The 21,349-nt window shown below is 31.9% G+C and overlaps 2 protein-coding genes across 3 annotated transcripts in view; both read right to left on the bottom strand.

Annotated features, from left to right (window-relative positions):
• LOC114326742 (neurotrimin-like) overlaps window positions 1-21,349 on the bottom strand; it is an 880,435-nt gene that overhangs the window by 146,118 nt on the left and 712,968 nt on the right. For both annotated transcript variants that reach the window (XM_050643137.1, XM_050643138.1), the window contains exon 5: window positions 8,687-8,842. In XM_050643137.1, the coding sequence (XP_050499094.1) occupies window positions 8,687-8,842 (156 nt within the window). The remainder of the gene's footprint in view (window positions 1-8,686; window positions 8,843-21,349) is intronic.
• Window positions 1-21,349, bottom strand: part of LOC114326749 (lambda-crystallin homolog) — a 593,088-nt gene that overhangs the window by 567,545 nt on the left and 4,194 nt on the right. The window lies entirely within an intron of this gene.

Raw genomic sequence — 21,349 nt, 5'->3', positions numbered from 1 at the left:
CTAGGTCCTTTAACGTTTTACCCATAAATGTTCAGAATGTCAAGAACATAAAACAATTTAAAAATAAATTAAAGAAATATATTATAGATACGCCTCTTTCAGTAATACATGAATTAATTGAAGTTAGAAAATAAAACAAGTGTTTGAATATTGGACTCATAGTTGTTGTACTTAATTGTGATTTTTTTTTCTCATTTGTTGCTGTTATTTTTTGATAAATACATCGTAGGGATGCTGTATTTTTAAATTTTTTCCAGATTTTGAAATATAATTATTTTCTTTAATTATTTAAGTATTCAAAAAACAATGTAATGCTCTTTGCTTTTTCTTTGTTCTCTTATTATTAAGTAATAGATATTATATTATTGTATTGCCTGTGAAAAGATAGCGTGTACCTACTCAGGATATTTTTGTTACATAATGAACCAATTTGACCACTGCACAAGCATTCTGCTTCAAGTGGTATTTTTGTGTTTATTTATAGGGAATTATAATGATTTTAATGTATTACCATTGTATGTATTGTATCTTTTCTCTGAATAAACATTATTTATATTTATTATATGTATCTGTGAGTTCTTGTGGCAAATAAATATTGTAGAAGGTTGTTTAGACTAGGAGTAGAAAATAATTAGAAAAAATAGCTAAGAATTTTCTAGAGGCCGCAGGAAATATGGAGATATAGATGAATATAAATAAAACAAAATACATGGAGCTAAAGAATAAGCAAAGGAAAAGCAGAGAACTAAATATGGAAATTGCATTAGGGAGAGAAATTCTAGAAATTGGAGAAGTGGAGGGTTACATGTATCTGGGAGTTCTTGTGACAATAAATACGAAGAGAAAAAGGAAATAGATCTACGAATAACAAAAGAAAACAGGTGTGCGGGCAGTTTGCAAAGAATAATAAAATCCAAAGAGGCATCGAGAAATACAAAAATACGGCTGTATACTGTACTATCCTGCGAACTATTCTGACGTATGGGTGCGAGACATGAAGAAACTACAACAGAAAATTGAATTGAAGACCTTGGGACCAGAAGGGGGCATGCCACCAAACAATATTTTGGAGAAAACATCATTTTAATCTTATTTTCAAATCCTGAAATCCAATTTTTAAATTTTCCTTGGTAGTAAGGCCCATAATCGTTTGGAAATATGATATTAAATACACAATAAAAGTAACACAGATATTTATTTAACGGTTCTTGAGTTTTTGAACATTTTTTCAAAAAATATGAGGCTTATCCCCTTTTGTATAAAAAAATATATTCTAAAATATGAACATAAAATGCAAAAATAAAATAATTCAGTTATCAATATTTTCGATATTTGCAAAGTCGTCCAAATGTTCAATGTCTTCCAGTGGTTCATTATTCTCAGTATCTGGTAGAATCTGTTGGCAAGCACCAATTTCTGCCTACACTGTTTTTTGCAACCGCAAGGTGCACCTAATTTTTTTGGTTCTATTTTCTTCCCTTTTGTATTTATATACATATTCGTAAACTAGATTTTTTCAGTCTTGCGCTTAATTTTTTATGTCATTAGGTATCCTTGTGTTTCCATCTAGAAGGCGCCTCCTTTTCTGGAGTTGGCAAGAAAACTCAAGAAATCTGTAGGGTATAAACCTATTCATTTTCCTACAATGAAGTATATTTTACTAAAAATGTATAAGCCACAAACAACCTTTAGAACAATCCTAATATTTTTAGGTTCGAAAAATATAACATAAGGGGACAAGCCACACAGTAAATAAACTTACTGTTCCTGAGTTTATATTTTCCCAATCGCTGCTGTAATAAATAGTGTGTTGTTATGCCTTCTGTGGTCCAAATTAATTAAAACTCTATTGTTTGGTTCAAATACATTATATTTACAATCACCTCCATCAACGACTAACCATAACAATATGTTTACATTTAACAGTAACGACCTACTACAACAATAATATCTATATCATCGGGCGTTCACTTATATAAGGATTAAGCTATTGCAACATCACGCGCTGGCCTCGGTCATGGTCGATCAATAATTATATTATTTACTTTTCAATAAAACATCTTTTTGTACAGGGTGATATTATAATACCACACCTCCCCGTTTTGTTAAAATTACATATTTTTAAAATGTGATGCTCCTCTTTCCCTTTTACAAAAATGTTTATGGTTACCTAATACTATTTTGAAAAATTAAATTTCCTAACTATGCTAACTAACTGTAACATTACATTTCAGATCAATCAATTTTTCCCTAAACATGTATATTCTTTTTCCTATTTTACACAAAAGTTCATATTTTCCCTATACTAAACTGGTATTTTATAACCTATTACTAGTTCACGTACTTTCACGTCGTGTCTTTTCGTCCTTTTTTTTTTTCGTTCACTAATTCACTTCATCAAAACAGTGTCCACAGTGAATGAAATTGATCCTTACTTTTAAATAGTCTTTTAGTGCCTATAAGCCGTAACTAATCTAATTGTAATAAAATCTCGACTTTAATACTTCCTAAGCTAAGCTAAATATTACCTAAACCTCTATTAAATAGTATATAAAAAAAAGAATTTAACGTTACTTTACTATTTCATCTTATTATTTCAGTCTTATTTTGATTTATTTATATACGCCTTACTAACTTTAAAATATTGTACCTATAATAAAAATGTAATCTCTCTAAAACTTTTAGTGTGTCTCTTTGCTTACTATCTACTAACACTATTGTAAGATATTGTCTATCCTTAATTCAAATACTTCCATTTTCCGCGAAAATTTAACCTGAATTTAAAAATAAGTTATTTATAATTTACGTTACTTTAGAAAAAAATTACAACTTTAATTCTTAGACAAAAATTCAATGATTAGCTACTTATTTGCTTAGTATCTTCTTAATTATGCTTCTTTTCTTGCAATTTTTATGTGTCTTCTTTCATTTTTCCCACATATTTTATTAAAAATTCTCTTTTTTCTCTTCTTCTTCTTGTCTGGTACTACACTATATATTTTTTCATTTTTCTCCACATATAACACTTCTACAGTGCACATAATCCATCTTCATATACATATTTCATATAACAATCATATATCATTTATCTCATATATCATTTCATATAACATCATAATCATCACTTCATATACTAGCTCCGATACCTTCGTTTTACCTTAATAAAAGAGGTTTCACTCGGATGTCTTAGTTTTCCGCCAATATTAACCCGTATTTTCGCCCTGATCTGTACGCACCATTAAGGTGGTATAGTTAACTCAAAACACGAAATAGGTATTTTATGCGGTTCAAATTCTTCTAAAAATATCACAACCTCAATCCCTTGCTTTGAGGCCGTTGTTTATTCACGAATAATCATGAATAAAATAGGTACTCTCAAAACACAGAGTGGGTTTCTAATAAGCTTTCAAGCTTCTATAAATCACTTAGTACCTTCCTAATTTGACAAGAGCCGTGGGTTTCTTATTGTCTCAAGTTGTCTCATAATATTTAGCTTATACTATTGTTAGTTCTTCTTCTTATCTATATAGTTTTTCTCCAAATTCCTTATCTCGACGCATCAGGTCGGTTCGTTAAAAATAAATCTCTTGCTAATAGCAATGTTTGTCTTAAGCTCTTATATTAAAGTATGTCATCACTAATCATTATTCATTAAAAAAAATCATTTATCACTCAAAAAAATATTAATTCAGGTTCATCTCATACAAAATTTAACACAAAATCGATGAAAATGTACTAAATATACTCGATAAATATCAATATGTAATAAGATAACTGGCTAATAAAAATTCAAGAATAGTATACATATTCGACAAAAATTCAATAAAAATTCAAAAATAGCATATGCAAAAGTTAGATAAAAATATTCGAAATCAGTTCATATCTCAGGATTCGATAGAAATTTAAAAAAAAAAAAAATTCGAGATTCCATAAAATATTCAAAAATAACCGTACTAAAAATCGAAATCGGATAGAGATTTTTCAAATAAATTCAATAAAGATTCAAAATTCAATAAAAATTCAATAATAGCATATATAATAAACTTCTATAAAAATATTCAATTCAAAAATCACTTCATATTTCAAAATTTATAGATATTCTTAAAAAAAAATCGATACTTCATAAATTGTTCAAAAATCAGCAAAGATAAATATTCAATTTTCAATAAAAATATAAAAACGAGGGAAGCATTTTTAATAAAGATAGACATTCTTACTTACATTTTATCACTTGTGTCTTTTTTCACTGGGTTCTCTGCATTCTTCCTGTCCTGGTCTGGTCCATTTTCCGCCGTCTCCGTTTCCAATTTTTGTCGCCCATTGTTAGAAGATTCTCCCAATTAATTTACAGGAGCGCCATGTAATAAATAGTGTGTTGTTATGCCTTCTGTGGTCCAAATTAATTAAAACTCTATTGTTTGGTTCAAATACATTATATTTACAATCACCTCCATCAACGACTAACCATAACAATATGTTTACATTTAACAGTAACGACCTACTACAACAATAATATCTATATCATCGGGCGTTCACTTATATAAGGATTAAGCTATTGCAACATCACGCGCTGGCCTCGGTCATGGTCGATCAATAATTATATTATTTACTTTTCAATAAAACATCTTTTTGTACAGGGTGATATTATAATACCACACTGCTACTTCCTGATACTGTATAGTCTTTGTCATCTTCGCTTTTATTTAAAAACGGATCTTGGTCACTGTGTTCAGAATCAAACTCAGAAAAGTCTATTTTCCGTTTACATGCACGGGAATGTTCCGCCGCCATGTTGATTACTACTGTGGCTTGTCTCCTTCTGTTGCAATATAAAGTAATGGTGACACAACGGGATTTAACTACAGCGGCGCCATCTATGAGAAAACTGCTGAAATTTTCTGTTTGGGACATCAATATGGTCTTAAAATGTGCGATTTCTACTTTAACTCATTTTTGACGAAATTGTGGCTTGCCCCCTTCTGGTCCCAAGGTCTTCAATTATGGGAAAGACGAATATTAAGAATTTTTGGAGGAAAGTTGACAGAAATAGGATGGCAGCGAAGAACAAATGCTGACATTTATGAAATGTTCGGCGAAGGAAGAATAATCGATTTTGTCAAAGCTAGAAGATTGCAGTGGCTACGTCATCTTGTTAGAATGGAGGACAGTAGAGTGGTAAATAATATAGCATGGATAACAACGGGGGATAAGAGGAAAAGAGGCAGACCGAGGAGAAGATGGAGAGAAGCAGTTGCGAAAGATCTAAAAGAAAAGAAGATAGAAAATTGGAGGAAAACAGCTAGAGACAGAAGGAGATGAAAGAGAATTACAGTTACTGTTGTTAGCCTGGAGGGGTCAATGTCACAAGAAAAACTCTTTTTTCCTGGACTATTTGTAATATTGCGATATATAGCTAACTTTTGTTGTTATGTAATACTGAGAAGTTACAACAAGCTTTACAAAAACTGTCCGTTTTCTGATCCAAAACAGAATTCCCAAAGGCCCATATTTTTTTAGACTTAAGATTTTTTAGCAAATCAACTTTATCTTTCCCATATTGGCATTAAACGTTCCACAAAGACCAAATCATATCAAATAAAACTCCCTTCGAATACATCTCAAAACGATTTTTTCGAGACATACCTGCTTCTTTGAAACTTTTCAACTTTATATTGTATTTTTTCCTTTGAATTTCTGGATTTCTGCATCAAATTGAAAATCGGGAAAACGGAAAGCATTCAGTTTACAAATCGATGGGCCCTTCAAAAGGAGACTAATGATCTTCAGATTGTTGAATGTTTGTGTTGGCAGAAGAGGAGTGTATATAAGGTATTCTTTTTTATACGTTTCTTATGGAAAAATGCTTTTAAATGTACACTACACTAAGCAATATTAGTTTTGTAAGAGTTAAATATGTTTTTTTCACCATTAAACGAAGCATTCGATTTAAAAATCGTTAACTGACATATCTGGGAGAAGTTAATAGAAATGGCGTACCATCATTTTTCATTTTTTTCGAATCAAGAAAAAATTAAGCATTTAAAAAGCATTGGTCCGAAATTTTGCGCGTACGCTCTTAATTGATTCGTTTCATATGGTGTAAGTTATTTGCCAATATTGTCTATAGGTTCAGATTTCAGTATTTTTACTAAAAATATTTTCCCATATAGGCGCTTTCTTCTTTAATTTTTGTTGCGTTTAAACCCGAGTTCTTCACATCTAAAATTTTTTATAATAAAAAAATATGAAAATTTATTTTTAAGAAACGCTTTTCTTTAGTTACGGGTAACTAAAATTAAAAATATTATAAAAAAATCAACTAAAAATTAAAAAAAAAAATTAAACTAAAGGATTATTTGAACACAACTGTTACACAGATTAAATATACAAAAATCTCACACATTCGTTAATAAATTGAAAAAATCTAACACATTTGTTAAAGAAAAGCGTGGGGCGAACCGTTTATTCGATGAAGATGCGCCTCACGCTTTTCTTTAACGAATGTGTTCGATTTTTTAAATTTTTTAACAAATGTGTGAGATTTTTGTATATTTAATCTATCTAACAGTTTGTTTCGAATAATCCTTCGAGTTTGAATTTTTTTTATTTTTTGCTTTTTAGTTGATTTTTTTATAATATTTTTAATTTTAGTCACACGTAACTAAACGAAAGAATTTCTTAAAAAATTTTTTTTCATATTTTATTATTTTTTACTTTTTAGTCTTACACTTTTTAAAGATTAAAATATATCGTTATGTTTATTAAAATATATGTACAAAACATATGATGTACAAACATGAAAAGTAGTTGAAATCGGCAAGAAATTTCAAACTTTATTGTATATTTATGAAGTATAACGTAAACAATTAACGTAAAAAGTGAATTTATGTATAGTTCATATAATTAGCTACAATCTGTAAAAGTTTTAAGTTTCTTCATTGTAAAAAACAAGAGAATTTAAGCATTTTCCATTAACATCGTTTTTTATTTAAACAATTAATAAACAAAAAAAATTTATTGACTACTCGTGTATTGTTCCCACGAATGGATACGTTTGCAAATTTTCATTCATTTGCTTTGAAGAAAAGGCAGTTAAATTAACGTCTAAAGATTAGACCCAAACGATTGATCTAATGAAAATCGTTTAAAAATATAAAACAAGTTAATAGTATGGTATAGTTAGACCCAAACCCAGACATCCAAAGTGAAAGTTATCCTCCAACATCAAATTGTTCTATATGGTCCACATAATGTTCAGAAAAAAGTCACACCATTTTGAGCGTCGGGTTTGGGGGGAGAGGGGGGAAAATCTGGAAATTCGTAGTTTTTTACGTTGTTCGTCAATCTTTCTAAAACTAAGCGGTTTAGCATGAACAACCCTCTACACAAAATTGTTCTACATTAAATTTGAAATAAAAAAGGCCCTATGCATAACCCTTCTAAAATGAACGGTTCCAAAGTTACGGAGGTAGTATAGTATAATTGGTCCAAAAAAAGGCCTAACCAAGACATCCAAAGTAAAAGTTTTACTTCAACACCAAATTGTTCTATATGGTCCACATATTGTTCAGGTTTGGGGGGGAGATGGGGGAGAAGTCGGTAAATTAGTAGTATTTTACGTTTTTCGTCAATATTTCTAAAACTATGCTTTAGAGTAAGGAATGTTCTATAGAAAAATGTTCTACATAAAATTTAAAACAAAAAAGGTTCTATACATAATTGTTATAAAATCAACGGTTCCAGAGTTACGGAGGGTGAAAAGTGGAGGTTTTCGATACTTTTTATATTTACAGATTTCTCCCCCTTCTCCCCCCCAAACCCGACGCTCAAAATGGTGTGACTTTTTTCTGAACATTATGTAGACCATATAGAACAATTTGGTGTTGGAGGATAACTTTCACTTTGGATGTCTGGGTTTTGGGTATAGTTATATCATAAATATGTCCCAAAAAATATAAAAAGTATCGAAAACCTTGACTTTTCACCCTACGTAACTCTGGAAAAGTTGATTTTATAACAATTATGTATAAAACATTTTTTGTTTTAAATTTCATGTAGAACATTTTTGTATATAACATTGTTTACGCTAAAGCATAGTTTTTAGAAATATTGACGAAAAACGTAAAAAAACTACTAATTTACCGGCTTCTCTCCCATCTCCCTCTCAAACCGGACGCTCAAAATGGTGTAACTTTTTACTGAACAATATGTGGATCATATAGAACATTTTGGTGTTGAAGGAAAACTTTTACTTTGGATGTTTGGGTTAGGCCTTTTTTTGGACCAGTTATACTATACTACCTCCGTAACTTTGGAACCATTCATTTTAGAAAGATTATGCATAGGACCTTTTTTATTTCAAATTTAATGTAGAACAATTTTGTATAGAAGGTTGTTCATGCTAAACCGCATAGTTTTAGAAATATTGGCGAAAAACTTAAAAAATTACGAGTTTACCGATTTCTCCCCCCTCTCCCCCCAAACCCGACGCTCAAAATGGTGTGACTTTTTTCTGGACATTGTGTGGATCATATAGAACAATTTGGTGTTGAAGGATAACTTTCACTTTGGATGTCTGGGTTATGCCATCTTTTGGATCAACTATACTATACTATAAGTGAATCTTAAACTAAACGGAGTTTCATGTAATTAATATTAAAATAGTATAGTAAAAATTGAGACTTGCCATTTTCTCCATTATAACGTATGTCTTCACCATCCTCTCTTCTCCACATGACGTATGGTTCAGGATATCCCGTCGCCTTACATGTTAAACTGACGTTTGTAGATTCAAGTACAACCATATCGGAACTGGTTTCTTTGTCGATTATACTTGGAGGAACTAGAAAAGAATATTGACATTGTAAATAATTTAGTGAAACATACATAAAAATATTGCTTAACACCAGTAATATATTGATGCCTATGTAGACCTAATGTGAACGGCCGTAGCTCAGCGGCCAGATAGTGGCTTCATATGCCAGTGTTCGAATTTCGGCACCAACAATGACATTTTCATTTTTAAAAATGATACGAGCCGTTCACCGTGCTTTGGAGGATACGCTAAGACTTCCGTCGGTCTCCCTGGGCTAGCGTACATCGACACTAGTTACTTGAAACAAGGTTAAAAGGCAATTGGCGCCAGAAACTACCCGAATATTAAATATTATGTAACTCACTTCCTTCTTATACAGTAATAAAGCAAACTACTTAGTGATATAATACCTGTATAGAGAGATCAAGGAGATGAAAAACTAGAAGAAATTACAGTGAAAATTCAAAAAGCAGTATTCAGAATCTTGAATTGAATTTTAATTTTTTCTTATATAGCGACTGTTTTACAGCATCATAGGCCATTTATCGCAATTCGAACGCCATTGTTTTCTGTTTTGCCATGAATCTATTTCTATATTTCTTCTGTTTATGGCTATATTGATCCCATTTTCCCAAGACTTTTTTGGTCTTCCTTTTTTCCTTCTTCTTTTTGGGATCCACCTCCAGTTTTTAATCGGTAATTTCTCATCATTCATTCTTCTCATGTGTCCGTACCAGGATAGTTGTTTTCTCTCTATCGTATCCGTTAAGGTTGTTTCCACCTTCATAATTTCTTTTATTCTATTTGTTCTTACATGATCGTGTAATGTTAATCTACAGCATCCTCGCCAAAAATTGTCCTTAACTGCGTTTATTCGTTTCTGAATTTTCTTATTTATTGTCCAGATTTCTGAGCCATATGTAACTGTACTTTCAATAAATGTTTATATAGTTGTTTTTTATACTTTCTCGTATATCTTTACTCTATAGTAATGAGTTTATCTGACTTGTGATGGCTCTTCCTCTACCTAATTTTTGTTGTATGTCTGTTTCGTCGTTTCCATCTTCCGTCAATGTAACTCCCAGGTATTTATATTCTTTAGTATTTTTTATTATTATTCCTTCTAAGTCTAGGTCTTCGCCTGTGCAGCCCATTGTCATATATTCTGTTTTGTTTGTATTTATTTCCAGACTCCAATCTTCATACTACTCATCTAGCAGTTTTCGAACCATATAAGCAGCGTCCTCTGTATCCTCCGCTAGAACCACCTGATCGTCAGTAAATAACAAAGCAGTCAAATTACCCTCTTCTATTTGTACTCCCATTTTCTTACATTTTCTGAACCATTTCTTCAGAGCCGTGTTTATATAAATTTTGAAGAGGGTAGGTGACATGCAGCATCCCTGTCTTAGACCCTTGTTAACCTGAAAGTATTCTGAGTGTCCATCTCTCGTTTTTATATAACTACTGTTTCCTTGGTAAAAACTTTTCACCGCATTAAAGTACTGTGGGTGTACATTGCTTTCTATTAGAGATCCCCAAAGTCTATCTACCGGTACACTGTCATAGGCTTTCCTCAAATCTATAAATACTAGATGTAGCTGACTCCCATATGCTAGTGATTTTTCAAATAATTGTTTTACACAAAACAGGTTATCAATACACGATCTTCCTGCTCTAAAACCACTCTGCTCCTCCCAGTCCTCATATTGACTTTCTATTCTATCTCGTAGTATTCTGCCGTACAGTCTATGTTCGGGATATGTCCCGCTATTGATTGCACAATGAACGTAATTAAAGCCAATACACTTTTCAATTTTTATTGTTGTAATAAAACTAACAATTACAACATAAACCAACAGAAAAGTCCCAGCGACCTGTGTTATAATCGACTGTTCTTCGCGACGCCGACGTTCTAAAACAGAATGAATACAATAACTAATAACTATGATCTCGACGCTATACGCAGTTTAATAATTACGCACTATTGTCGCTATTAGTAAAGTCGACATTTTTTAGGAACGATTCTTAAAGCAGTCTACCTGCGGAAGCTATAACACTGAGTCCTCTATAGTTTGTGCAGTCATGTTTACTCCCTTTCTTGTGTATGGAGTTTATGCTTGCAGTTTTCCATTCGGATGGTATCATTTCTCCATTCAGGCATTTATTAAATATTATCGTCAAGTTTTCCAATACTACATCGGGGGAAAATTTAAAGAGTTCCACAGGTATACCTCCGGGACCAGGAGCTTTATTGTTTTTTTCATTTTCGATAACGCTTGTTTTATTTCCATCAGTGTAAATGGATCACAGTTATTCTGAGTCATTTGGAAGTCGTAAGTAACATTCTTAAATTTCTCTCTTTTCTCAGTTAGTAAGTCTTCCACGTTTCTTGTCTAATTGGGTCTATCGTTACTTTTTCGTTTCTATTAGTTTTGAGGGTTCTTACAGTTTTCGAGGCTTCTCTAGATTTTGAGCTCCCTAATTTTTTCTTTAATTTTAATATTTTGAATATCATCTTGAGTTTTAAGCTTTTTCTTAAGTTTTTGAGTACTGTGAGGAGGTAGGTTATTTTCAAGGATTTCTGGAAAGGTAGAAATTTGTCCTTGAGTAACATGAGTATTGAGTTACTTCATTGATCTTTATATTGTTTTCAATTACCGGAAAATTATTTTCGCATATTTTTGGTTGAGGCATAATCTGTGATTCTTTCTTTGTTTGAGAGAAAGTTTTTCGGTTTCTGCAGCTAATTTGTAATACGTATGCTGTTAGGTTCCAGATGCATTAATGTTTCCATACATTATTGGTGTTCTTTTTCTGGCAGTTCTTCCAGCCGCTTATATGCTCGCAGGGGATAAGCTTATGAAATCAAAAAATCATACAAGAAGTTCCAAGATCAAAATCTATAAATCCATCATCAGACCTGTATTAACATATGGATGCGAAACGTGGATTATAACCAACGCAAACGAAGAAAAGCTCAGACGTTTTGAATGAAAAATACTTAGAAAAATGGTCGGAATTCACCACGATATCACGACAAACCAGTATAGTATTAGAACCAATATCGAATTAAAAGCACCCTACAGGGTGAGTCAAAACGCAAGTACAATATTTTCTGAGTAATGTTAAATGAAACACCCTGTATTTTATATCATTATTGAAAATTAACATTAATGTACTTTAATTTTTATATAGCATTCCCTATGCCCAAATTTATTAGTTTTCGAGATATTTTAACTTTTCAGAGCAAATTATTTTAGGTATATAAATTTATCTAAATTTTAAGTAAGCCATGACTGAATTGACAATTGAAGATTACCAATTATCAATCCAGTAATCAATGTAACACTGTAGCAAATAAAGAAATAAAAATAATTTATTAGTAATACATTTTACAAACAAAAACCCAACCACTACATGCAACATTCTTGAAACAATTAAAAACTATATTTTTATGTGAATGCAACAAATAAACAAAGAAAATTAGTAATAAATTTTACAAAAAAACACACAAACATAAAATACAATATTTTGTGAAAACAATTAAACACTACTTTTGTATGTAAATGTAACAATGTAACAAATAAAGAACGAAACATAATTTATCAGTAATACATTTTGCAAAAAAAACATGTTTGAAAAAATTAGAAGCTACTTTTAATAAAACATTTTTAATATTTAATTACATAAGGTGTTCAAAATTATCTCCTAACACATTTATGTACGCCTAAAAACGATAATTGAATGAGCTACTTACTCTACGGAGCATTTGTAAATTAACACATCGAAATACACTTTGTATTCTATTTTTCATCTCATCCCTTGTTGTTGGAGGTATTTTATAAACTTCATTATTAACGTAACCCCAAAAAAATCAGTCCAGTTTATTAAATTCTGGTGAGTTGGGTGGCCACGCTACTGGTTCATTGAAAAATGAAAATATCTCGAAAACTAGTAAATTTAGACATAGCGAATGTTACCTAATCTAAAAAATAAAGTACGGCAATGGTACTCTTCAATAGTGATATAAAATACAGGGTGTTCCATTTAAAATTACTGAGAAAATAATGTTCTTGCGTTTTGACTCACCCTGTATTTGATATAAAGAAAATTAGCAATATCTACCATTCTTGAAAATTCTGACAATACGTTAAAATATATGGCATTAATAAACCACTGTTGTTTTGCTTATTTTTATTTATACAGGGAGTTGAACTTGTTACGATTGTCATATACTATTGGTTATAACTTTGTAAATACCCTGTATAACATAACAAACCTTTATATTTTTGTGATGGAGAAGTTAACAGGATTTCGAATTTAAAATAAAATATAGGGTGTTTCATTAAAAAAAAAACATAAGTTTGGTCTGCCACTGTGTTATCGAACACCCTGTAACATTCTAACTAATTTTGTAATGTGAAGCTCAAAGGTGGCTAAAATTTTTGTTATTAACTTTTATTGCTCTCTATTACTATAGCGGAGCTATTGAGCTTTACCCTACTAATCAATCAACCTGTAGAATGACGCCGATATTGACAAGAAATTAACTCACAGCGACTAAGATGGGCAGGCTAGAGATTTAAAATTTCCGGCAAAATTGGGTACAGGAAAAAAAAACTGTTATTTTTCAGAAAAAAAAAACAGAAAAAAAGGAAAAATACGGAAAAATTGAAATTTGTTACAATAATCATTCTTTTTGTCTTATCCCTATGCGGGGTCGGCTTCCCTAATTGCATTTCTCCACACAATTCTATCTTGCGTCATATCAATGTTAATCCCCTTTACCAACATGTCCTGCCTCCCCCCAGGTCTTCTTTGGTCTTCCTCTCCTACACCTTCCAGGAATCTGCACTTCAGCTATTCTTCGTATTGTGTGATTAACATCTCGACGTTGAACATGACCAAACCATCTTAACCTATGCTCTCTCATTTTGGCATCAATTGGTGCCACATCTAGACTTCCCCTAATATACTCATTTCTAATTTTATCCTTCTTTGTCACTCCACTCATCCATCTAAGCATTCTCATTTCCGCCACATGCATTCGTTGTTCCTCTTTCTTTTTCACTGCCCAACATTCAGTTCCGTGCATCATAGCCGGTCTGATGGCTGTTTTATAGAATTTTCTGTCACACAACACACCACTCGCTTCTTTCCACTTCATCCATCCAGCCCTAATTCTACTGCATGCATCTCCATCTATTTCTCCATTACTCTGTAATACCGATCCTAGGTACTTAAAACTATTGCTTTTCACAATCATTTCACCATCCAAAAATACCATTTTATTTGTAGTTATTCCATCTTTAAATGAACATTCCAAATACTCTGTTTTTGTCCTACTAAGTTTTAAACCTTTTTCCTCCAGAGCTTGTCTCCACTGTTCCAGTTTTTGTTCTAAGTCTCTTTCACTATTTCCTATTAACACTACATCATCAGCATACATTAGGCACCATGGAATACTACCCTGTAGTTTCGATGTTATCTGGTCCAAAACTAATGAGAATAAATAAGGACTAAGCACCGAGCCTTGGTGTTACAATATTGTTACAATTTTACAAATTTGTTACAAATTTGTTACAATACACTAAACAAATTCTGCATCCTGTATTAAAATCGCAAAATTTGTAGAATTGAATAGATCTATATTATCAGAAGTGCCTTTTAAAAGACACAATATTAAATATTCTCCAACAAGTTGACCAGACTAGTTCTCTTATCGAAGGTTTGCTAAAATATGTTGAAGAACGCTACGAATTTTGTTCTAAGTAGATTCACTTTGCAGCCAATCTTCTTGGTGCTCGCTTTAACGGATAACAATTGCATGAAGACCAACTAATGGAAGCTATAGACTTACATTTCTAAAATGGCTCATTCATTAAATCTAGATGTAGCGAAGGTGGTGGCAAATCTGGCCCAATTAAGAACAAAAACTGGATTCATTTGGTCTAACTCCTTTATGGGAGAGTGCGAATAATACTCATCCCGTTATATGGTGGCAAGGTTTGTGTACATCGCAGCCACTTATGCCAATTGCCTCCCGAATTTTAAATGGATCTCCATCTTCCGCCTCTTCAGAAAGAAACTGGTCTTTACACAGCCTCATACGTACAAGAAACGAAATATATTATCACAGGATAAAATTCAAATTCACAAGTTTTTGCTATTCATTTAAATTTGGTTATAAACGAAAAACAGATATTTATTTACGATGCTAGACCAGATCCACTTTTAGAAGAAACTGACAAAAATCATGTTGTTTTATCCGTCCAGGATGATGAGGCAGGGTTCGAGTCTGAATCAGATGCTTGGTCTGAAGGTTTAGACTCAGATTAAAATATACCACTGAGCGCTTTGGTTAAATAATGTACTGTATACGTTTGAAGTTTCGGTTTTGATACTTTGAATTATTAGATAATAATTATAATTTTTTGACCGTATATACGTCATGTTTTTACTTATATCTTATGTGCAGTAAAAAATAAATTACGAAATATGCGCAAGATATGCACAAAAATTAAAAAAATGCGCATTTTGAGAAACCAAAAATTTTCTGTTCTATTCTATTCTAGGGGGTTCTTTTATAGGGGGGGGCGGTAATCTTATTTATTATCTTTCAAATAAAATCATTATTTTTTATATATGCAATTTATTAACATTTTTTACAAAAACTGATACCAATAGTTACCTATTTAAAATAAAACAACAATATCACTAGGTATATATATCTTCGACTATAATTCACTACAATGTGTTTTTCCAAATTTTTTACGAGCAAACATTTTCTTTGGTAAGATAAAATATTTTTATAACTTGAAAAACTCCTTTCAACATCAACAGAAGTAATTGGGGCGTATTTAAAATAATTTGTTAAAGCCGAAAATTTTGCACCAAAATCAATTTCAAAATTTCCATTAAAAATTTCGCATATGTGCTCCAAAGTTTTAAAGCCGTTTAAAGACGGAATCTGATCTAAAGCATGACTATTTCTATTTGAGTTAGAATTGGGATACAGATTGTACTAAATAATAAAATTGTACAAATAATAAAAGTAAATAAAATTCGGATTTCCAGGTAAACCATCCTTCATCATTTTAACATCCTACAATCATTTTATAACGGCGTACTATAAGAACTTTGTGTAAAGATCGGGTATTTTCTAAGAAACAATTAAAAGGCAGTGAATGAGCCTTCTCTCTTCTTTAGATAATACAGTTCTCGAATTAATAGAACATCCTGTGCGGGGAAATATTTTGTGTCGAATTAAAAAATTTAAAAAAATGTTTTTAAATAGGCACAAAATATGCATGTTTCTTTAAAATATGCAAAATTTAGTAAAGTTCTCAAATACGCGAAATATGCATGCAATATGCATGTTTTTTTCAGTATGTTAAATCTCTAGGCAGGCCACGTGCACAGACTTCATAACGAGAGAGTTGTAAGACTGGCATGGGAAGTGTGTGTGTGTGTGTGTGCGTGTGTGTGTGTGTGTGTGTGTGTGTGTGTGTGTGCGCGTGTGTGCGTGTGTGTGTGTGTGTGTGTGTGTGTGTGTGTGTGTGTGTGTGTGTGTGTGTGTGTGTGTGTGTGTGTGTGTGTGTGTGTGTGTGTGTGTGTGTGTGTGTGTGTGTGTGTGTGTGTGTGTGTGTGTGTGTGTGTGTGTGTGTGTGTGTGTGTGTGTGTGTGTGTGTGTGTGTGTGTGTGTGTGTGTGTGTGTGTGTGTGTGTGTGTGTGTGTGTGTGTGTGTGTGTGTGTGTGTGTGTGTGTGTGTGTGTGTGTGTGTGTGTGTGTGTGTGTGTGTGTGTGTGTGTGTGTGTGTGTGTGTGTGTGTGTGTGTGTGTGTGTGTGTGTGTGTGTGTGTGTGTGTGTGTGTGTGTGTGTGTGTGTGTGTGTGTGTGTGTGTGTGTGTGTGTGTGTGTGTGTGTGTGTGTGTGTGTGTGTGTGTGTGTGTGTGTGTGTGTGTGTGTGTGTGTGTGTGTGTGTGTGTGTGTGTGTGTGTGTGTGTGTGTGTGTGTGTGTGTGTGTGTGTGTGTGTGTGTGTGTGTGTGTGTGTGTGTGTGTGTGTGTGTGTGTGTGTGTGTGTGTGTGTGTGTGTGTGTGTGTGTGTGTGTGTGTGTGTGTGTGTGTGTGTGTGTGTGTGTGTGTGTGTGTGTGTGTGTGTGTGTGTGTGTGTGTGTGTGTGTGTGTGTGTGTGTGTGTGTGTGTGTGTGTGTGTGTGTGTGTGTGTGTGTGTGTGTGTGTGTGTGTGTGTGTGTTTATGGTTTATTGGCCAGTCAATGTGTTTTGAATTCTCTCTTTTACAAATAGACCAGGGCGGATCTGTAAAAATATTAGTACATTTGGACGTTGAGAGGTGACTCAAATTTTTTTGCAGAAATTGCTTGAAAATAAATCAAATAATAATATTTAAGTTATCCTCCCTGCCAAAAAGGTCCGGAACATTGTTTAAATAATTAAAATGTCAAAAAATGAAGGAAAAATTCGATTTTTTTCTTCGTTTTTTGATTATAACTTTAAAAGTATTCATTTCCGAGAAAAGTTGTACTAACATAAAAGTTGCGTAATTAAATTTGCTACAATATAGAATTAGTTAAAGATTTAAAAAATAGTCACCCTGGTTGCCAAATAGCAATAATTGCGAAAAAACCATACAAAAACAAGTATTAGCATTTTACGTTTTTCAACCATTTATGCTAAACTTAGGACCTTCATATTTCACCCATAAAAACTTTATGATACAGTAACACAATACTGTAAATTTCATTAAGATCGGTGCAAAAGATTTTGCAAAATAAATTTTGCAATCCAGCTTTCGCAAAAAAAATTCATTTTTTCAAAATGTTACAGGACTGAAAATACAGCAGATAGCAAATTGAAATGTTTTTTGCGTATAGAAGTGTACTGTACCTTTTATTTTCAATTATTGCAAAATTAAAATCAATCAACACCCACGGCGTCAAGAATTTTTTTAAATAAACATTAATTATTGGTGCTACGCGCAGGACAGGGGATAGTTTGCTCTGATTGAGCATTCCAATGACCTTTGATAATGATTGATACATTTTAATTTTTATTACATTTCGATATAAATAAATAAATAAATTTGTTTATTGCAAAATAAAAACACATACTCTATCCTTTGAAATAACAGTTTTTTAGCAAAAACTTTCTTTGTTCATATATTTTAACTTAGAGAATAAAAGTTTATTATTTTTAAACATATGCAATTGTTTAAACAATATTTCACAAACAATAATAAAATTAGTTTGATTTTTGTGGAATTAAAATATTAAAATACAACAAAATATAGAGTAAGAAAATAATACATTAGATAAAGATTGGAAGAAATTTTGATGGAAATCAACTTGTGTGAATAGAACACCGCTGTCCTGCGCGTAGCACCAAAAATTAATGTTTATTTAAAAAATTTCCTGACGCCGTGGTAATTAATCGATTTTAATTTTGCAAATTGCAAATAAAAGGCACAGGACACTTCTATAAGCAAAAAAAAATTAAACTTGCTATCTGCTTCATTTTCAGCCCTGCAACATTTTAAAGAAATGATTTTTTTTTGCCAAAGCTGGATTGCAAAATTTATTTTGCAAAATCTATTAAACCGATCTTAATGAAATTTACAGTGTTGTTTAACTATATTATAAAGTTTTTCTGGGTAAAATATGAATGTCCTAAGTTTAGCATAAATGGTTGAAAAATGTAAAATGCGAATACTTATTTTTGTATGGTTTTTTTCGCAATTATTGGTATTTTGCAACAAGGGTGACTATTTTTTAAATCTTTAACCAATTTTATATTGTAGCAAATTTAATTACGCAACTTTTATGTCAGTACAACTTTTCTCAGAAATGAATAGTTTTAAAGTTATAATCAAAAAACCAATAAAAAAATCGAATTTTTCCTTCATATTTTGACATTTTGATTATTTAAACAATGTTCCCGACCATTTTGAGTGGGAGGATAACTCAAATATTATTATTTGATTTATTTTCAAGCAATTTCTGCAAAAAAATTTGAGTCACCTCTCAACGTCCATCTCAAAACAGATGCGCGCTGGACTAAAAATATATGCTTAGTATCTAAATTTAAAACTATTATTACTACTAAGTTTTTTTACTCTGTTTTTTTAATTTTTTTTGAATATGTTTTTTAACATTTTTTTTAATTATATTTTTTATTATATTTTTTATTTTTTTTATTTATTTTTTTTGTTTTTTTCTTTTGTTTTTTATGTATTTTTTTGTATATTTTTTTTACTACGCTAAGACCTAAATCCGGTTCAACACCTCGGAGGTTTAGACCTTCTTAGCATGGGAAGAGATTCCTACATGCAAAAGACCACTCGGACGTCCCAGAATGCGATGGAGAGATAACATCCAAGCAGATCTCCGGAATCTGAACATTCCATTGACCCTAGGTTGATGGAAGACCGAACAAATTGAAAGAAAATGTACAGTCAGCCAAGATCCACCCAGGGTTGTAGCGCTACTTGATGATGGTAAGTTTTCCTTTGTTTTCGAGAATTTCTAACGGGTTATTTGTTTAAAGTTATGTCTTGATTCAATTCGATATTTTTTACGGTTCTATTATATTTTTTATTAACAGTTTCTGTAAATTGTTTTTTTCTTCCTTCATTACGGGTCGGGATGCCAACTTTTCTATTGGTTTTAAATGCATTCTACTGTATAATAGTTGCAAAAATACAAAGTTATTTTAAATTATTTTAATAAATACAGCAGTACACTCCGTGTGTTTCCAACATACAATCGGCCGTTGTTATCAAAATTAAAACTCTGTGCCTTCTCGTCCAAAAATGCATCCATTTTATTTTTCTTTCCCCATAGAATTCTAGATCACTCGTAGCCGCCTATTGTTCTCTCAAAATGCGAATTTATCCAGAAATAATTCATTTCCATTTACATGTATGTATTCCTGCGAGCCTTCCTGGCATTTCCTTTAGGAATTTTCGAACGAGAGATATGCAAGTTAGTGGCCGGTTGAGAAATTAATGCTAGAGAAACAAAGCACTCAAATGTATTTTAGTTTTTTACATTTTTGATTCATTGGATCTGTGTCCGTTGAATATTTAAGGAAATATTGTAATTTCTAATCTAATATTCTTTGTTTTCTTCTGGGTTGGGATAAAGTATGGAACCAAGCAAATATCTTTCAAACGAAAAGAACAATATTTATGAAACTTTGCATGCAAGTACAGTAACGCAAAAGGCATCTGTTGCCGTAATTTTTGTTACTACTCCACTTCCGGTTTCGCCGGAATACCCTTAACTTATTTAATTTAAATGGAACATCCTGTATATTTTGCGGATTTTAAAAGAACTTGTTATTTTTAATTCATACATACCAAATTTGTTACAAAAATCTGTTAAACAGTGTCTGTAGATAATTTTTTGTATGAATACAACGTAGTAGGAAATAAACGGGTACCAGCTATACTGTAGACTAAAATTATTGTTGTTTACATGCACTGAATGACTTATTTAAATTTAGTATAGTGGGTAAAACTGTTACTGAACTAATTGACAGAAATAAGTTGTATTAGAAATAGTTCATTTAGGTGAAAAATATCGTATTGAAATATTAATGATAATCGGTTATGGTGAATTTTCATTTTTTGGAAGTGAATGTTCCAAATCGATGGATTGGACGTAGATGATTCATAGAGTGGCCCGCCCGTTCTCTGGAGCTCAACCCGTTAGATTTTTTTTCTTTGGGGTTATCTAAAATCACGTGTTTACGTTAGGCGACCAACATGCTTGCAGGATTTGAGACAAATAATAATTGATGAATGTGAACTAATACGTGCAGAAATCTTACAAAAAGTGACTCACGAATTTATTTATAGGCTTGCACGTTGTCAAGAGGTGAACAGCAAACATTTTCAACATTTGAAATTTTTTTTTTTGAATATCATTGGTCTAACGTAAATAAATTAACCTATTTTTTAACTGTAAAGAGATTCATTTCTTGTTTTAATAGTTTTTTCTTCCAAACTTGGTATGTATGAATTAAAAATAACAAGTTCTTTTAAAATTTCCAAAAATATACCGGGTGTCCCATTTAAAGTAAATAAGTTAAGGGTATTTCCAGTGAAACCGGAAGTGGAGTCGTAACAAAAAATATGGTATCAGATGCCTTTCGCGTCACTGTATTTGCATGCAAAGTTTCATAAATATTGTTCTTTTCGTTTCGAAGATATTTGCTTGGTTCCATACTTTATCCCAACTCTGTATACATTATACATATTAGTCCTGTCGCAACGGGTGGTACAACTGCCTCCTTTATTTAGATGGATTTATCCAAGTTTTTTTATGTATTTTGATCCGTAGAACACAAATTTTTTGGCTAACAGTAGATCCGGATGTCGATAAGATTGTTATAAACAAAGAACTTGAGGAATTACATACCAGCGATTTTTTGCAAAACAAAATATGATTTTGTATTTTTTGTGTCATTCTAAGCAAAAAATGTTTTTACAAGTTTTTTCGTAGGATGCAT

The sequence above is a fragment of the Diabrotica virgifera genome, chromosome 2, assembly GCF_917563875.1.
Source record: "Diabrotica virgifera virgifera chromosome 2, PGI_DIABVI_V3a".
Lineage (NCBI taxonomy): Eukaryota > Metazoa > Arthropoda > Insecta > Coleoptera > Chrysomelidae > Diabrotica > Diabrotica virgifera.
The sequence above is the reverse complement of the archived record's forward strand: the minus strand, read 5'-3'. Positions and strand labels throughout refer to the sequence as shown.